This window comes from Ambystoma mexicanum, chromosome 2p (assembly GCF_040938575.1).
Source record: "Ambystoma mexicanum isolate Mex_15411 chromosome 2p, UKY_AmexF1_1, whole genome shotgun sequence".
Taxonomy (NCBI): Eukaryota; Metazoa; Chordata; class Amphibia; order Caudata; family Ambystomatidae; genus Ambystoma; species Ambystoma mexicanum.
In genome coordinates, this window is record NC_090923.1 from 1,343,098,959 (window position 1) to 1,343,116,987 (window position 18,029).

At 46.8% G+C, this 18,029-nt stretch overlaps 1 protein-coding gene across 2 annotated transcripts in view; it reads right to left on the reverse strand.

Moving 5' to 3' along the window:
• Nucleotides 1-18,029, reverse strand: part of LLGL1 (LLGL scribble cell polarity complex component 1) — a 557,504-nt gene that overhangs the window by 165,209 nt on the left and 374,266 nt on the right. For both annotated transcript variants that reach the window (XM_069645702.1, XM_069645701.1), the window contains exons 8-11: nucleotides 17,356-17,410; nucleotides 14,939-15,093; nucleotides 14,591-14,808; nucleotides 1,829-1,896 (exon numbers count right to left, since the gene is read on the reverse strand). In XM_069645702.1, the coding sequence (XP_069501803.1) occupies nucleotides 1,829-1,896; nucleotides 14,591-14,808; nucleotides 14,939-15,093; nucleotides 17,356-17,410 (496 nt within the window). The remainder of the gene's footprint in view (nucleotides 1-1,828; nucleotides 1,897-14,590; nucleotides 14,809-14,938; nucleotides 15,094-17,355; nucleotides 17,411-18,029) is intronic.

Consider the following 18,029-nt stretch of genomic DNA (forward strand, 5'->3'; position numbering starts at 1 on the left):
AACATTTTAATTCTGAGTCATATGTGGCGAGGCATAAGCAGAAGTGGATCTCATGACTGTCACGAGGCTTCCTCTTTAACCACTGCACGGTGCAATCTTACTGACTGCTAGATATTTGACCAAGCCGAATGGCCGGACTGAGAAAACTCAATCGCCACAAATCTGGCTCTTCTCAATATGAAAATCCCCTACAAAAGCAGAGACCTTGGAAGGTGTGGCGCAGGGAATTACGAATTCAAAGGGCGTTATAGGACCTTACCTGTTCAGGAGATGGATATAATGTTGGGTAGGTGATTAACCACGAATATAGCAGGGGATGGTGCAGGTTGTAATTAACAGGAGTCAGTTCCATGGTTTTCTTTTTTTTTAAAAATAAGTTCATGTTCCACTACCATCGAGGAACTTTTCCAGTAAAATATGCCTTTTTGAATAATTTGAGAAGCTCTTTGAAGCTAACCACTTCAATTGGGTTCCTGTGGCGCGACTAAGCAGTAAAATCATGTGTAAAGCTTGGGGATCGTCCGAGTGTCTGGGGGCTGCAGGCAAGAGCGTGCTCGATTTAACGAGCCAGCTTTTGCGGAGTAGCTGCACAAGTATAGAAGCACAGAGTCACATTATGCATCAGTGCTGCAAAGAGCACCGACAGAACCTGGGTGCCCAAAACAAAGCTCATTTATCTGATCCATATGGACTGTCGGGATCGTGTGCCGCCTTGCCATCGTTTCAGGCTCAAATATACACATTTTTTTCACAAACAAAGAACTGGTCACTCAGCATCTCCTCTACAGTGGACGAAGAGCAATTTTGGAACAATTTCCCTCAAACATTTTTTTGGGGGGCAAACAGGGGTAAGTCGTAAGTGTACCTATCGCTTAACACGTAATGCAAACTATGAACTGCCATAGGCGTTGGCAGGGTTTGTAGAATTTCTACAATTTGTGGGAAAACCTTGCACAGCGATCAACGAAGTTTACATTTCAAACAATCGGTTCTGTCCAAAGAGCACATGAACACCAATACAAGACGCTGTTTCTATAGCACCCTCTGCCACTCAACGTGTACCCTTACCGAGTGCTCCTGTATCGCCTCCTCCCCGAAAATCACTTCCACGCCTGCGCTTCAAATGTAGATTTAATTCATGTTGTATCATTGGGGTGCACCAGTGTAATTTACACCCTGGGGGCACTTCAGTTCCTGGTGCCAACACATGAAACTGTAAAATCGAGTCCATTGCTTTGTCAGTTTCCTGACCTGCGTGCAGGCGAGATTACCAGCAAACTGAATCCCGCATTAACACAATAAAGGGGGGACATAATCAGGCATTTTCTGAATGGCCATCACATTCTCTCAGATAACGATCCCAAACCAGTGCTTTAAATGGGCAGGTGGTCGACGGTCCCGAGTAAGATCGTACTGGCACTCCTCAACAGTAAGCGGGTACTCTGGGGTCGCGAGTACCTTCACTTCCGTGTTTCCATTTGAAGCTCAGACGTAAGGGTTTGGTACTGCAGAGCGCAGGGTTGGATGGGGATCAGCATGCGTGCTGCTGCCCCCCACGCGAACCAGCGTTCGGAAAGTGGGCCGCCTGCGCAGCTGAGCATGAAACTAGAGCCTTTGGCACAGGGAGGGACCTGGGGTGATCCAGAGAACAGGCCCGACAGCTGCCGCGCACGTGGGCCTGTGCACCACGGGGAGACGTCCACTGCCGGTGCCCAGAAATGTTTATGCAGCGCCGTTATCGGGACTGAAACTGGTGCAAGCTGTTCTTGGAGCGTCTAGAAAGCAGGTCTGGTAAAAATCGGAAACGGCCTTGAATATTTGTACTCACCCCGTCAACAGCAGACCCCGCTGGGAGGGCTCCTGGGCCAGGCTCTTCCCACCATTGATTGGCCAGTCCTGAAACAACAAGAGGCCAATCACAGTGGATAGGAACGGAAGGAACAGACCAGCATACAACATCACAATAAAATATCTGGCACGCATCGGGTAGCATGTTGAATGGAGTACAAACGCACATGACCACTTAATACCAATTAACGCCCTGTGTGGCGCCGTCCACCAATGAAAAGGCTCGAAACGCAGGCTGCATTCACTAAGGAAAGCCTGCACTCTTGAGTATTTTCATTGGTGTGCGCGTCCCTTCCCCAGCCACCCCTTCACCTTCGCACCCACGTAGCTCACTACACAAGTGCTCATAGTGTCTTTATTTATATTAAAAAAAAAGTTGGCTGCACCTGCTTTCGCTGAAGTCCGTATTCATGTTGATGACGTCAGTCAGTGATCAGTGAAACGGACTTCCAGGACACCAGCACTGTGCGGCCCCATGGCCATGCAGCCAAGGAAAGTCATTTTTAAAAAACATTTTATAGCCCCCCCACCCCCCAAAAAACACACCATCATTGGCTACCAGTGTAGAGAACTACACAGGCGCTAATGGCGATATACAACCCTCGGGGGTGGCCAGACTGCTGCCAGTAATGGCCAGCCGCCCACGTTAAGGGACCCTCAATTAGCTCTGGCCCTTGACTTGTCCAACGGGCCGTTATCGGCTGGGTCGTTCCGCTCCCTCCGGTTATATCGCCCCAATAAACACGCACACTTCCTTCTGCATGCTACCACTCACCCCTTGGGTATCCAGGCAGAACACAAACCACCTCCATGGTCTTAAAGACTCTGCCTTCCCAGAGAGCAGCGTATGAGAACCATCCTGGTAACTCTGCTTGAAACAAGCATTGGCAATACCAACAGTTTGGGCTCTTGTGTAGGCATGGGAAAAGCATTTGCACAGCTGTAGTGGTATGAACTACCCATTATTGGTAGCAGGTGCAACATGGTGCGAGTTCCTAGGCATCTAATAGCATTGTCCCAGGGCAGTTTCTAGTCAAAATGGTGCCCAGGGCAAACAAAAATGTGCCCCAATGTGTTTGCTTCTTAGTCCCATGACACAAACGTTGCCTCCGCCACACAAGCACTCCCCAACATAATACTCAAGATCAGTGTGTCCCTCTTGCCATAGGTACAAACATTGTTGAAGGTGGAGACTCCACAGCTACATGCTCAAAGAACTGGGAGCAGCAGTGACAAAGGCAATGGTGTATGGGCAGACTCACTCAAGGGCCAAGTCCCAGCCAGTTCTACACGAAACCAAGAACTGTAGTCGATCATTCACTTGTTAATTGACTCCCTCTTCTGTATATTATATGTAATGCTTATTTTGTCTGTAGCCTAAGAGATGCACACGGATGCCCTTGGGCCAGGTGCACTATATAAATAAATACAAATACTTCAACATTCTGTTGGGATATGAGTGAGCCAAGGGATAATTGAGCCTATTACCAAGAACACTGCAGTCCGTTAAGCTGTGTAAGAGCGATGTTTTTCATGTAGTTCAGGATGGCGCATTTTGGGCTAGAACATTTCCTGATCTTTTTCGAGTGTTAACAAGATGCTTGCTGGCATAGATGAATTTGGTGTTCCGTACGACGTGGGAGTAGAATGTTGAGGAGGTGAACCGTTCGGACCAGAGAAGGAGGGATAGGGATGACCACATGCGGTATCTTTATTTTGTGAATAAAGCTTGCTTCGACTTATTTGGCTTCCGCTTCTTAAAACACTATGATGCCTGCACGTGGGAGGAGTGGGAGCGGGGGGGGGGGGGGGCATTGTTAGGTTCAGGGAAGAGCAGAATTCTATTTTATGCCTCAGTGTCTGCCGCGGACCTGCTAGTAATGTAGTTGGCTGGTGAAACAGGTGGGGGTAAATGCCTAAATTCCACTGGGCATGTTAGCATAGTGTGTGAGCCCGAGGTGTGGTAGGGGTACACAGAAGAGCATTTGGAAAATAGGCTCAAATTGTGCACTTTATATCATAATTTCCATGACATTTGCAAAATAAAATCCATATTATGACATTATTCAAGGGCGGATACACCCCCACCTAAGAAAATTATTCTGGATTTTCAGGGGAGAACGACGTAGATAGGACACAAGTGTGGAAGATTTTCCTACGGGAAAAGGCTTTATAAGCTTACCGAGGGTTCCCAGTCTGTCGACGGGGAATATTCTAAGCATGTGAATCCATGAAAGATCCAATGCTGGAGAAATCTAAGAATCATTATTGAGTAACATTAAATTAGGTAATACTATTATTAGTGCTCTTAAGTTTCCCATGTCCATGCACGAGGCGGCCATCTGGTCCTGTTTTTCACTTTGAATTCTGGGACTTTTCTTTTCCATTTGAAATGTAGGAAACCTACAGGTTTCTGAATTCCAAGCAAGACCGGATTGGAAGGTCTTCTTGCACTTGGCCACTGGAAACTTGAGAACTCTGTATTACCAATATAATGTTATGCAGATTGCTAAACTCCAAAAGGAAAAGCTAAGTTAACACTGCCAAGATCCAATGCAGGCAGAAAACAGCACAGCAGTAAGCCCTTTACTCAGTGAGCTATCTGACCATTTAAATATTGTTTAATCATTGTACCCGAGATATATTCAAAGAAAGATAGACAAAACCCAACTGTAAGGGATCATTGCCTGGATTGTTGTATATTTTGGCAATCAAGAGTTGCAGCCTCCTTTTCCCCTGTCGGTTCAAAATGAAAGTGTAAAGTCACAGAGTACAAATGTTGACAGAATGCCCAGCACAAACTCACTATGTACATGAAGCTCCTTTACCATATAATTGCCGCACAACTAACATTGAGACAGGATTTTCAAAACTCACTTCTCACCAAAAGTACAGAGCTCTCAAGTTTGCCATTGCCAAGTCTGAAAAGTACAGCCGGTACTATTTTTTTCCCTTGAATTCTAGGACTTGTGGACTGGACAAAGACTGCTATGAAAATGGGTATTTCACCTCTGTGAAGGTTGCAGTGACCTAAAATGTGGCTGCAGACCGTACTCGGTGGAAGAAATTCCATAGAACATGGTATTTGACCCATGTTTGGTCTCAGTAGAGGGGCTTCCACACTCCTTTGTAACTACAGTTCCACCAGTATCAACCACAACAGCAACATGTTGCTAGTGATCCCAAAGACCAATATTGATTGAGAGGAAAAACAAAATGTCCAATTACTGTACCTTAAGGCCAAGTAATGAGATCAATCCTAATTTCTGAAGGTCAATGATTGCTCATCATTTATAAATGGACAATGTACCAGACAGCCAAGTAAACTCATTACTTATGTGTAGACTTGTACAATAAAGTTTTTTTTTTCCCCTTCCTGTAGTAGAGCGCATAATCAGAAGAGACTACAGCTCACTCTGGGATATAAAAGTCCACGTTATGTGGTGTAAGGGACGGATTCCCCATATAAAAATTCTAGGCCCACATGTGCTGAAGGTATGGTGCAAAAATGCTTTTCACCTCCGTGTTGAGTATTCTTTCTATCCTATATGAGCCCGATTTTCAAACTTTACGAAACCATTAGCTGATGCAATTCAAACACATGACCTATTTTACATGCGCAGCAGCACATGACACCTAGATTGTCGTCCAACTGGATGACAACTCTAGATCCTTCCCTGGACGGTTTTCAGACTTGCACAGAAGATGTTGCACATCAAAGTTACCACAACTGCCTTAAGTTGAACCCTTTAAAAAGGAAATTCTTCTTCGAAGAGCTCTTAGATCCTGCCATGCGTTTGCAGACCTATATAACACTGGATCATTAAATCGTTGCCTTCCTCATTAACTCTATCTCCTCTTGACGCAACGCAGGTTAGGAAACTGGGCATCACATTGTACTGTTATTTTCAACACATCAAGCAAGTCTCCTCTCCCCCCCCCCCCCGCCCCCTATCTCTACACTCATGTCTAGGGTAATCTTTTCTCCTTTAAGTGCAGTAGGTAAATGCCTTCATTTGTAGTAGGCTTGACCACTGGAACGCAGTTCACCTAGGATTACCATCTGGCACACTAAAGATTTCAGATAATTGAAAATGCGGTGGCTCGCACCTTTATCTTTGTAAACTGTGCCGCTGAGACTACGCAGCCCCATTACTTGGTACTATACATTGGGTGCTGGGAAAGATTATATTCAAGTCCCTCTGCCTTGTGGCTTTAAGTCACATGGTGCAGGGTTCATAATGGTAGATTCACCACATACTATCCAGTCCGGTCTCTTCGCTCTTACTACAGACCTATGCCATCAGTCCCCGCCAACGGCGCCCTCCAGCACAGAGGGGAGGGCAGCGGCAGAGCCGGGCCGGCACTTGGCACTTGCTCTGGTGTCTGGCAATGACAGCACTACAGGTCTCGGGAGCCCAAGTGCCGGCGATGGCATCACATAGTGCACACAGTCATCAAATCACAGTGCAGGGAGGACCGAAACACAGAAAGAATCTACATTCACTATGGAGCACCACTTTACAACAATTGTCTCAGAAGAAAAAAAAATGAAGGCCAACACAATTTGTCTGTATTGTGTTGACGTTCATTTTTGGTCTTCTGCCTGCTTTGTGTTCCTTGACCTGGCTTTGCTACGCAATTCCGCCTTCTGCCTGCAACTGCTCTGCTGTTGGATTGGGACTCTGCTTGCCTTTTAGTGCACCGACCTGGACGGTTTTGCTGAACTGGATTCCTCCTGGGATGGGACTGGATTGTGTTGCACTGTCTGGGACATTTGGTCTTCACTCCTGTGACTCTGCTCCTGCTTTTTGAAGGACTTGTTGCTCCTCTCCTGGTTTCTGCGGTTACCTTGCTGTTTCCACACCTGTTCTCCATGGAAGGCTCAGGTCAATAGGTTTCCCGTATTCGGTATTCACCATCAGGCAACCTTGTGTGTAAACCTTTCTACTCATACTGGGTGCTGTGCATCTTCCTTTAGGTTTGTGTTTTCCTTGCAGCTAGGAAAAGAAGCCTGGTGGTAATTCCTCCCACTTTTTCATTCAACTCCTCCGCAGCGCCCCTTTCATTCTTTCCTTGGTCTGCAGTGTGGTTGAGAGGAAAGGCATCCAACCCCCCCTCCTCCTACCCCACTTTAGGGGATTCTTCTGGTTGGTTTGTGACAAAACATATCCTTTTCCTTCGAATTAGTTGCTGTTCTGATGCTTTTACGGCCGAAGGACAAAGGTTGGGTAGAATTGCAACGCCAAGATCCCTCTTGGGGCAAATGAGCTCTCCACAAAACCACTTAACATTAATTTAGCCATAGACTGGCCTTTTAATGTGGCAGAACCTATCCAGCTTTGAGTCCAACCCGTTCATGCGTGTTTCTCCAACTGTCACAGGTCAATCAGCCCCAGCCACGTGCCTTTGTTAAAAAACAGATTCATATTTGGGATGTGAACTATAGCCTTGTGCAATAACAGAGTAAAAGGAGCTCCAGGTCTTAAGCAAGAACATGTGTACATTGACCTATGCCAAAGGAAGCCAAACAGAGCTAGTGTGTCAAAAGGACTACTGTTCTCCAGGAGGTCAGGGATGAGTAGTGGTTGCTGATTGAATCCAGGCCACGGCTTCGGTGGAAAAGTGTGCAGTTGAGGATAGATGGTTGCATAGGCCCTTGTGACCAACTAAGTCAAATGCGACCAAGAGATCTAAAAAGAAGGAGCAGAGCCAGTTTCCCATTGTCCTTTAGGTTGTCCATTTGATTTTTTAGGCCAAGGCGGATTCTTTTCTGCGTTTAGGCCTGAAACCAGATTGTCGCAGACCAAGGAGATTGTTAGTTTCCAGGTAAGACTGTATCTGGAGGTAGGCTGCCCTATCTAGTATTTTAAGAAGGAAGGGGACAGTGGTTATGGTCTGTAACTAGTTGGTATGTTAGGATCTAGATTAGGTTTTTTTAAGGAGCGGGAGGACCCACGCATCCTAAGTTGGAAGGGACAGAGCATGAGTCCAATGAAAAGTGAGTGTGGTGATGAAAGGAGCTAGTTCTCTGGTCGCCTTTTTGATAATTGGTGCAGGGCATGAGTCACTGTGGCATCTTAATGGTTTTAGAGAAGATTATTTCAGTTACTTCCTTGATGGAAACAGGGGCGAATTTGAAGCGGTTGCATGAGGGTACGGGCAAAAGTCCTTGGCTAGTGTGAGTTTTTTATTCTCCATTTTCTTTTGTAGCAGTGAGATTTTGTTGGCTAGCGCAGTTTGAATATTAGTACACCAAGTCTTGTCCTCGATGCAAGTTTGTTTGTGGAGTAGGTGACTAACTCTTAGGATAATGAACAGTTCCCTGGTGTTAGAGTTTGCTTTGTTGATCCTTTCATTGAATGTGTCTTTTGGTTTGAAGTATCTGATTCTTATATTTTTTATATATTAGGATCAGTTTTTCCTTATTGACATCTGCCGCATTAGTCTGTCCGAGGGCTTCTACACTTCTTTTCTCGTTGCGTAAGGCTATACAATTTTGGGTAACCCAGGAATTAAGGTGCGACTGGGGTTTCTCTTGACGCATTTATAATGGTGCAATTTTATTGATGGCTATGTTGATGGTTTTGTTGTAGAGTTCAACACCGCTGTAGGGTCTGAACTAGAGAGCGTAGGGTTAGTAATAGGATAGACAAAGGCAGTAAACTATCCACCGTTATATTACGCTTATTTCTGTCCAGATTAGGGGGGGTGAGGGGGGACTATAAGGTTCAGCGTGGCTTGGGCTTTGGCTGTTAGGGTGAATGAGATTACGTGATGTCAACCCAGGCACATTGTTCATTAGCTGTAATTTTGGCATCACAATTAAGGTCAGCAAGCCAATCTAGTGTCCTTCCTTTGTTGTGGTTAGGGAGGTTGATGCGGTGTGTGAAACCCAATTCCATGATGGTACTCAGGTTAAGGCGTTGTCATTGATGTCGTTGAGACGAAGGTTGAAGTCTCCTAGTATTATGATCTGTGAATCGGGTTTTGTGTTGGAAGAGTAAGGAAGTGATATCTTTTTCAAAGGACGAGATAGGACCGGGTAGCTGGTATATGAGGTGTAAGGTTATGGTGCGAGAAGGTGAGTGGCAGTTTGACGAGTTCTCCAGAGGGGAATGGGTTGCTGGAGTGCTCCGAGTACCAGTTTAGTTCTGGCAATGAAGGCAATACCTCCACCTCTGGAGGTTTCTTTGTCTGATCTCATTATGGTGTAGTTGTCGGGTAATGACAAGGTAGGGCCTGATGCATCATGCAGCCAGGGTAATGGCAAGGAAATCCAATTGGTTAGCGACAATAAGGTCTGAAAAGTCTAGTGCGTGGGGTGCTGAGGCCATCCACTGTTTGGTTGTAGATCCGTGGCAGGTGAAATACTTGGTACTGAGCCATAGGCCACAATATCAGCATCCATGTCAGCTGCACCTCCCTGGACAATGTCTTGGACCCAATACATTGTGGTGGTACCGTCTGTGAAGACCATGACCGTTTGAATTTGTAGTACCGGGTGGAAGGACTTGAGTGCCCAACAAACTGCTTTTAGTTCGAGCAGGTTTATGTGTAGGGTGTCTCCTGGGGCGTCCATAGCCTCTTGATGTGCAGTTGGTCGAAGTGAGCGCCCCACCCTTGTATGGAGGCGTCTGCCACCAGAGACTTTGTGGGTGTAGGATCTTGAAATGCCTTTCCTTTGCGGACATTGGGTTTGGCTGCCCACCACTAAAGCTGCAAGTGCCGCCTGGGAGGGATCTGAACCCTGTCGTTCCATGACCCCATGGTTTGCTACCAGTTGGCCGCCAGGAACGTCTGCAACGGCCTCATGTGAAGCTTGCAGTGTGGGATTAGTGGTATGCATGATGCCATTGTTCCAAGCAGTTGTATGTATTGCTGCACCGTTTTGACCTTGTTTGGTGTAAAGGATTGCAGCTGAGTGTTGAGGGTGTTTATCCTGTCACTGGACGGGTGCACTCTTGGCTTGTGTGTGAAGAATTCCACCCCTAGGAATATGAGTTCCTTGGACGGCCGCAAGAAAGATTTATTTAATTGATGGAAAAACCTTGTGTTTGCAGCCGGTCCCCCGTTGCCGCCATCGACCGTAGCGTCCCCTCCTTGGATGGTGATCGTACCAGCCAGTCTAAGGGTAGACGTGGTGCCCTTGTTTTCGCAAGCTGGCTGCCACCAGTGCGAGGCACTACAGCGGAGTCAAGCCTACCTTCTTAGGGCTACTCCGTTTGCCACCTGTAAAACTGGTCTCTGCAACGTCCACTGCCATGGCGATTCCCTTGTTGGAGGCATCTTCACCTTCTTTCAGTATTGCCTTTGCCGCCTTATGCTTTTCTTCTGGGAGGTGGTCTAGGATTGGTGCACGTTTATGCCACATTTCTCGGTTGCATCCAGCTATGATGGCTAGGGAGTGATCTGCTTTCACTGTTGTGGCCCCAAAGGCGTCCCTGTTTACGAGCTGCATTGTCCAGAGGGACGGCACATTTTTGCTTGTCCGGTGACTCAGGTGACAGTTTAGAGAGGCATTTTGGGGCATTGTCCGGAGGGTTATACTTTATCTATGCGACCTTTGACGGCCGGGATTGTGAATGGTTGCTTTATTGCCTTTATCCCCTCCTGCCATATGTGGTCAAGGATGGGGACTGAAACCATCTCATTTTGCCCATGTGGTTGAATAAAATACATTCTTGGTCTTCCGCCGAGGGGAGGAGACCAAACTCCTTGCATGCCTTCACACCCGTGGAGTGGAAACCCTGTGATCTCATCCAGGGGGGGTGTGGGTGGAGTGGGGTGGGGGGAAGATTCACTTAGCCATCCTCCTTGGGAAATTCCTGGGGCGGCGTGGTGGGGGAGAATCTGTGTCCCAGTCCCGTCTTGGTGTGATTGAGGAGGATATGGTGTCCTGGGGATGTATCCGTTAGTTCTCCTTCCTCCAACACCGAATGGGTCGGTGTATGGCCCTCTTGCGGGATGAAAGCAGTGGGGCCGTACAATTGCTTCTGTTCCTATGGATTGGATGTGGCCCAGAGACAGTGGAGGCGATGGAGGTTGGCTGTGATCGCCCTTTTGAGGAGTGCATTGACCTCGTCCCTGAAGTGGACCTAGCCCTGGAAGGCGAGAACCTTGCAGACCTTTCCGTAGATACAGACCTGGGTCTGGGAGAGGGCTACTGCAGGGAGGGTTGGGGTGGCAGGGCTGGAGCTCCTGGTCTTGTAAGTGCTGTGTCAAGCTGGGCAATTAACCTTTGTAGGGATGGATAGATAGTAGGGCCTGTGGATTAGCGAGCATAGCCCTTAGATCATGATGTTGCAAGATGTCCTCTGGCATGATCTCAGTATATTGAATTGGAGACACCTGGGTGACCTGGGGTTGTGAGCTTTCCTCTAAACAGTCGGTTGCCCCTCTGGAGGTTGCTGCTGTTGCTCCTCTGTCGACAGAGCTGCCACAGGCAATGCCATTGGCTGGGTCGTTGTGAAGGGCTTCATTGATCGAGCCTTCTTGCACCTTTTCTGGGTTGGGGGTGGGTCCGCCTCATGATCGCCCTTCTTCGTCGACGTATGCTTTTGCATCGGCGAGCTTGATTTCACCAAAGAGCCTGATTTTTGTGAACTGCACTTTTGGATTTTAGTCATGGACGAGCCCGACTTTTGAGATGACGTCGATGAGGTGTTCTTGTGCTTTTTGGAGGAATTACGATGCATGGTCGTCGACAGGCTCAATTTCTGAGCCCTCGATGAGTTTTAGGTTTTGAGGACTGCTCCTTGGGATTCTAAGTTGTGTGAGGCGACGCTCCATGTGTCTTTTGCGATGCCGCAGATGAGGTTGTTTTTATCGACGAGGCAGTTTTTGTAGCGGGCGTAGTGGACTGGTGCCGAGCCAGATGTTTCGCTAACCTCGGCTCCCCTTCAGTGGACTGTGGTAGTTTACGCGCCCTTTGCTCTTTGCTAGTTTTAGAGCCGTGTCTATCCTGCTTCAAAGTGGCTGTCGACGTGACATTAGGCCCTGGGGAATGGGTTTCGCCCTTTCTCCGCTCCTGTCGACTACTTCCTCACCAGCAACGGTTGGTCTTTCGCTGGCAATTGTCTCTCCCGCCCAGACGGTGCCTAGCAGTGGGATCTTTTATGCTTCTTCCCCGGCCGCTCCTCCGACCGGGCACTCTTCCTCGACAGCTTCTCAGCAGGAATGGCCATGCTTTTGGTCGACTCAATGTCGGAGCGGTATTCAAGATAATTCCCCTCATTTAACCAGCATACCTGCCGCCTGTCTATCCTCGAGGGTCCTGGAGCTAAGACCAGCACAGATAATCCAGCCCTCCATGGTGTAATGTGGTTAGAGACAGAAAATATAGTCTGGGTGTTTGTTCCCTTCATAAACGTTCTTAAGGCCACAAGTGGCACATGGTCGGAAGAGGAGTCTCCTTTTGCCCTCCATGCCCTTAGAACGTAACTCCTCACCTTTGAAATGTTTCCCCTCCTGGGGAAAATAATCTTTGAAAAGAAAACCTTTTAGTTGATTTGTAGTAGAAATAGCTTGTTTTTACTAGCAGTGTTGAACCAGAGGACTTCCTCAGTGAACACGCAGTTAGAATGTGAAGGGAAGAGGAGGGTCTAGTCTACAGTTACTGGAGGCCCCATTGGTTGGGACCAAAAGCACCCATGAACAAGGGTGTTAGGCTATACAATTTCGTTTCTTCTTGCCTAGTGCAAGCGGAATCAAAAATTAACAGAGGATTCCCAGCATGAGTGGGAATAGTCACAGCATGTGAATCTATTAAAGATCCAATGCTGGAGAACAGGCGTTCTGCAGCCAACAGTCTTACAGAAAAGTCAAACAAGAAGGTCATAAGGTATAGGTTCTTAAATCTCACTAGGACATCTAGATCACAGCTAGAGCGACCAAACTGTTGTAAGGCACCTTATTTTCTTCTTCCAGTGCGCGACAGCAAACTGTGTAGGTACTTCCTGGTGCAGAATCAGGTTCGAGTTTGCCAAACTGGTTCGATGGGATTCAACATCCTGATGCAATTCAACAAGCTGCTAAGGCAGCTTTTGTGAAGCAGCAATGTTTAAATCTATGGGACTGAAACATTTGAGCCTCAATGCATCAAAGCAGATTCAGTGGTGAGCAGAGTCTAATGACACACATCGGTTTGACATGCAGCAACGGCACAAAGAAGCATAGAGCAGGCAGGCAATGATCTGGGCAGCTAAGATTCAAAGCGCTCTAAGTGGTTAGAAGATTAAAGTGTCAAAGGTGACTTAAGTCTCTTCTTCAGCAACTCAACTTGCTGTGGCTCAAATTGGCTTGAAATAGCAAAAAGCCAAGGCAGCTTCTTTTGGTCCTTGGATTGCTGCAAACCCATGCCACTGAATCGCAGAGGTAAGTAAAGTCAGTCTTCTGCACTTCCCAGCCAGGAAGGTTGCCTGGGACACTTGCAGGACTTACAACTTCAGCAGGCAGAGTTCTGGGTAGCAGTGTCCTGCTGGAGTCTAGCCTTTTCAACAGCAGGTCTCCTCACAAATTCCCCTGAAGCAGTTAGGGAGAAGGCCTGCAGTCTAGTTGAAAATACTTATCTTCACCAAAAGGCTGCAGACGTTGGTCGGTCCTTAACCCCTACAAGGTTCTACTGTAATGTTCAAGTCAGGCCAGAAATGATTACATCAGGTGGGGTAGGATGGGGAGGTTTCACCCAAGAGTCATCTGACCACAGCAAATGTATCCATTCCAAGTCTTCTGGAAGGGGTCAATCATTGCTGATGTAACAAGGGTTATTCCTAATGATGTCATCTCCCAGAGTGCCTTTCTGCAGGAAGTGAAGGGTAGGTTTCAGGAAATGTGGATTGGGCATATTCAGGATTGGCTAGATCCTTCTCCTGTGTACAGGTCATCTCCCTAGCTATACTTTGCCCTTTCCAGTCTGCGAGAGATCAAAATGATTAGCAATTATCCTTCTAGTGTAACTAGCCCATCCATTGTGTTGCAGCACTCAGTCAACCCCTGTAGTAGTTGCCAAGACGTTCCAGCAGAGGACAAAGCTTATTGGTCAAGTCCACCCTCTACTGTGGAAGGTACTTCCAAAACCTGATGGAATTCCCAAACCGCTCTACTGCTGAAGGGGTCACAGAAAACCAGTTGATCATAAACAGACATCAGATTGAGTTTTGCTTTCACATCCCATATGCAACTATATGAAACTAGATCTACACTGAACCAAAGTTCGGGCACCATGCCATGAGGATACGCAGTTAATATAGTTGGACAATGGGTGTCAACGGTAGCCCATTGCTGTTGGAATTAATTGGATTCCAACAACCTGTTTCAGGAATGCATGTCTCTTTAGCTGCCAAATCACACTATAGCTGCTTGTATGTCAGTAGACCAGGCCCAGCAAAGTACATGTGTGAACTATACTTATTAAGCATGGAGTATGTGGAAGGTGAAGCCTGCTCAGCAGAGCACACTTTCAGCGTGAAAACCAGCATCATCTCTCATAGCAAAAATATAAGCTCGGGATTCTACACCCTCACAGATGGCATTCCGTCAAGGCTGCTGGATACATTAATGAAAGCCAGAGAAGCAATGATCATGTTGCTCTCCAAGACTAAGGGAGCTACTGGGCCAGGAGGGAGGCCGCATGCTGCATATAATCCAACCAGATGGTCATGCTTACACATCACTATCATAAAGAGAACCTACACATTGGCAAAAGAAGCACTAAATACAACAGAGCTGCCGTGTCCCTTACCACAGAGGAGAGATGTGGGTTTTGCTGTTCACCAGCGGCGATTATCCTCTCCCACAACTTTAAGGGCACATTAGCGATGTGATAAGCACACGTGATGGCAGAAGAATGCAGTGGTGCCAAGTATGGTGCAGGCACAGTGGGCCAACCAGGTGACTGTAGATCAATGACAACCAGCTCCTCCTCGACCAAAACCACCAAGGCAGACGGGTCATCAAACTCTGTGGAGGAAGGACAAACAAAGTATGACAAGGACCACACAAGCCAACTCGGCATGGAATGGGCAAGATCAAAGCAACTAGAAGGGGAGTCAAGGCCAGGGTTTGCTGTTGTGAAGATCAGACTGCATACCCTCCTCTACCTCTGTGTTGTACACGCTGAAGAAGTCAATGACCCGTGAGGTGAAGTCAAACGTGACCAACGATTTCCCCTGCAGCACTGTCACACAGTGTCGGTCACCGTAGCTGGCCCGAGGCATGCCACCACTGAAGATGATGAAATTGTTACTATAGTAGAAGGAAGGAGACAGTGAAATGGTCAGGTCAGTGGGAGTGAAGGTCAAGCCTGGGTACAAACCCAAACATTTACGCAATAACCACATGCACTCACAGCAAAGTGGGAGCAAGAGGGACGACTGACAGCGGAGCCTGCTTTTACACTGCTCCAAATGCTCCATCAGCAACTTGCACCCAGAATGAGCTGCTTTCTCCATTCACTTATTAACAGACACTGCTGTATTACCAATCCTCCCACCCACCAATCCAGCCATCATGTAACTGGGAGCCCTAACCAGACACCTAGTTAAGAACCATGTTTATTGAGAACCGCAGGCAGATAACCAGTTGATGAGCACCGACTAAGCCACATGAAGTACCAACGCATGAACAGAGTCCGGCGCGGCACTCTGACATGCAGATTCAGAATTGGGCGGACTACCAAGATTTACATTAACCACCACGAAAAAACTGCCCCATCAAGTAATGAAAGGGAATTGGCAGCCCTACATAACCTCCAAAAATGGACCATGGGAGGGATTACTATTCCTCCACTTCCAACCACATAATGTGGTGCCTCGAGTTTCTATTCATACTGCTAAATCAAAAAGGTATTGCACTCGGCTGTCAGTCCATGATGCATGACCAACAAGTCAACCACTGCAAAACATGGATTCCCATTACAGCTAGCTTACCATCCACTACATCAGTGCTTTGCACGACCGCCCATGAAAAGTCACAGGCCAAGTGAGGGCGATGGAACTGCCAAGGTAACCAACAACTATTCTAGTTGAGCTGTGCCAAGCATCAGACCTCTTCCATGTCAGAAACAAAAATTCTGGAAGTACCTAACCAACTGGGATTGCAAAACTCAAAAATTGACATGGTTGACTGTAAGCCATTTTTAACTTCTATTAATCAAACCACTGCCTTGGAGTATGCTTGACAGAAACAGACAATAGGATTTTTGTCACATTAGTGTACCTTACTGACTGACCCTCATTCTCAAGTTGTTTATCAAAAAGGGCCACTCGCAAGCAGTCAAGTTGAAAACTATCACTATGACAGCCATCAGAAATCCAACTGAAGGGCACCAACGACTTTTGTTTGAGTTGCATAACCAACACAGATGAAGAAACATGTTGACTTCTGGAAAGCCATGTCTCTTCTTGGAATGCTTTCAGAAATGAGGTGCCATTTCTGGCGATTATGTGCACTCATTAAGCTATCAATATACAATGCCCACAGTTCGAATCTTTGACCAGTCGGGCTAAACATGAAACCCTCCTTGCCCCCTCTAAAAATATACAGGAGCACCCTGCAGTCGCCAAACCATGCGATGCTATCCTGTAGTCTGGGAAAGAGCAGAGTTGCGACTGGTTAGGACTCGCAGCTGACCTGCGACCTCACCCGCTGACCCACCACAAGCCCTCAACAATCTGAATTGCCAATTATTGGAATGTGCTGATTTTATCTCCAAAAATGAAAGTGAACGTTTAAGGAAGACCACCCAATTACATTAGACTTGAGGGAAGCATTCTGGCATACGAAAAATAGTTTGGTCGTGTAAGGAGGCAAAACAATAGGTCGGAACGTGGAGGCCATGGGGTTGGTCTGAGATGTGGATACATTTTTTTTGTCTGCCAATGCCTTAAACACAGTTTGTATTGATAGTTTATAAAACATGTTCACAAATCTAAATATTAATTTAATAGACATTATGAAAAATACCAAATCTACGACAATTTGATTTCTTCAATATCTAAAAACAGACAATAACATTGCATAAAATTCACACTAATCGATTGGAGCGACGACTCAAACAGCTTTCCCTTAGAAGCCAGTATATAATCTTCAAATATTTAAGGGCCACAAGGGATGATTGTCATCATTCCATCAGACGCATCCAAAAAGCATCCCAAGTCAATATTCTAAAATGTTCTACAAATCTGTGCACCAGTTTTCGGTTTCTCTACAATAGAGTATCGTGTTTTAGGGTCTCCAACTTTATGTCCTTACGCAAGTGACAAACGCTTTTCATATGCTATGCCTCCGATGGGACCCCCCCCCCCGCCCATCTTGAATCTAAAATACATACACACCAAATGAATTAACAAACGAGGTTCTTCTTTTGTTGGCTTGGCCTCAAACATAGAACACTTTAATACTCATCCCAGTCTGATAGTGCGGTGGACGTTGGAAGAGATAGTCATGCCAGAGCTACTGTTCACCACTCCCACCCCTCCCGCCTAGGTCCAGCAATCTGAAGCTTACCCAGAAGAACATGTTCTCCACAAGATTTTGTTGATGGCTTTGCAAGGAAATGGGCCTGAAAGAACAAACAAAATGCACAAAGCTGACTGAAACCTGACGACAGAGCCACGTGAAGCAAACTCATCATGGACCCAGGATGCCTCCACACGCTGCACCTCCCTTACAGCACCTACCCCCGACCCCTTCACTTAAGACAAGTGTTGCCAAAGGAGTAATTACCCAAGTTAAGGCACATACTTTATCCTGTACATTATTATGGGATTGACTCCAGGTTGCACCCTAGGCCTGTGCCATCCCTACCCAAATGTAAACCCGCTATACCAAAAGCCACTTCGGGTACCAAAAGACCCACTTGACCTTCAACTTCTCAGGTGGTGTCTCCGTTCAGATACCTTACGAAAGTGCCTAGAAACATTTCTCACTTCTGAAATGCACACATATTTTACTTACCTTTTAAAGCAAAGATTTTTCTAAACATCTGACATGATAATGTGTTACCCTGCACCCGGTCACGCTTCTACCCTCCCAAGAGTGGGCCTTGACAGCTCGATCGCTGCCATCACCAAGCGTGCAAGGGATCTGGTTTGCCCAAGAGTACAGAAAAACAGGGCTGAGGGTTTAGGAGGGGGGTCTATTCCACACCCCGGTATTACACAAACAAGCCATTTAAAAAC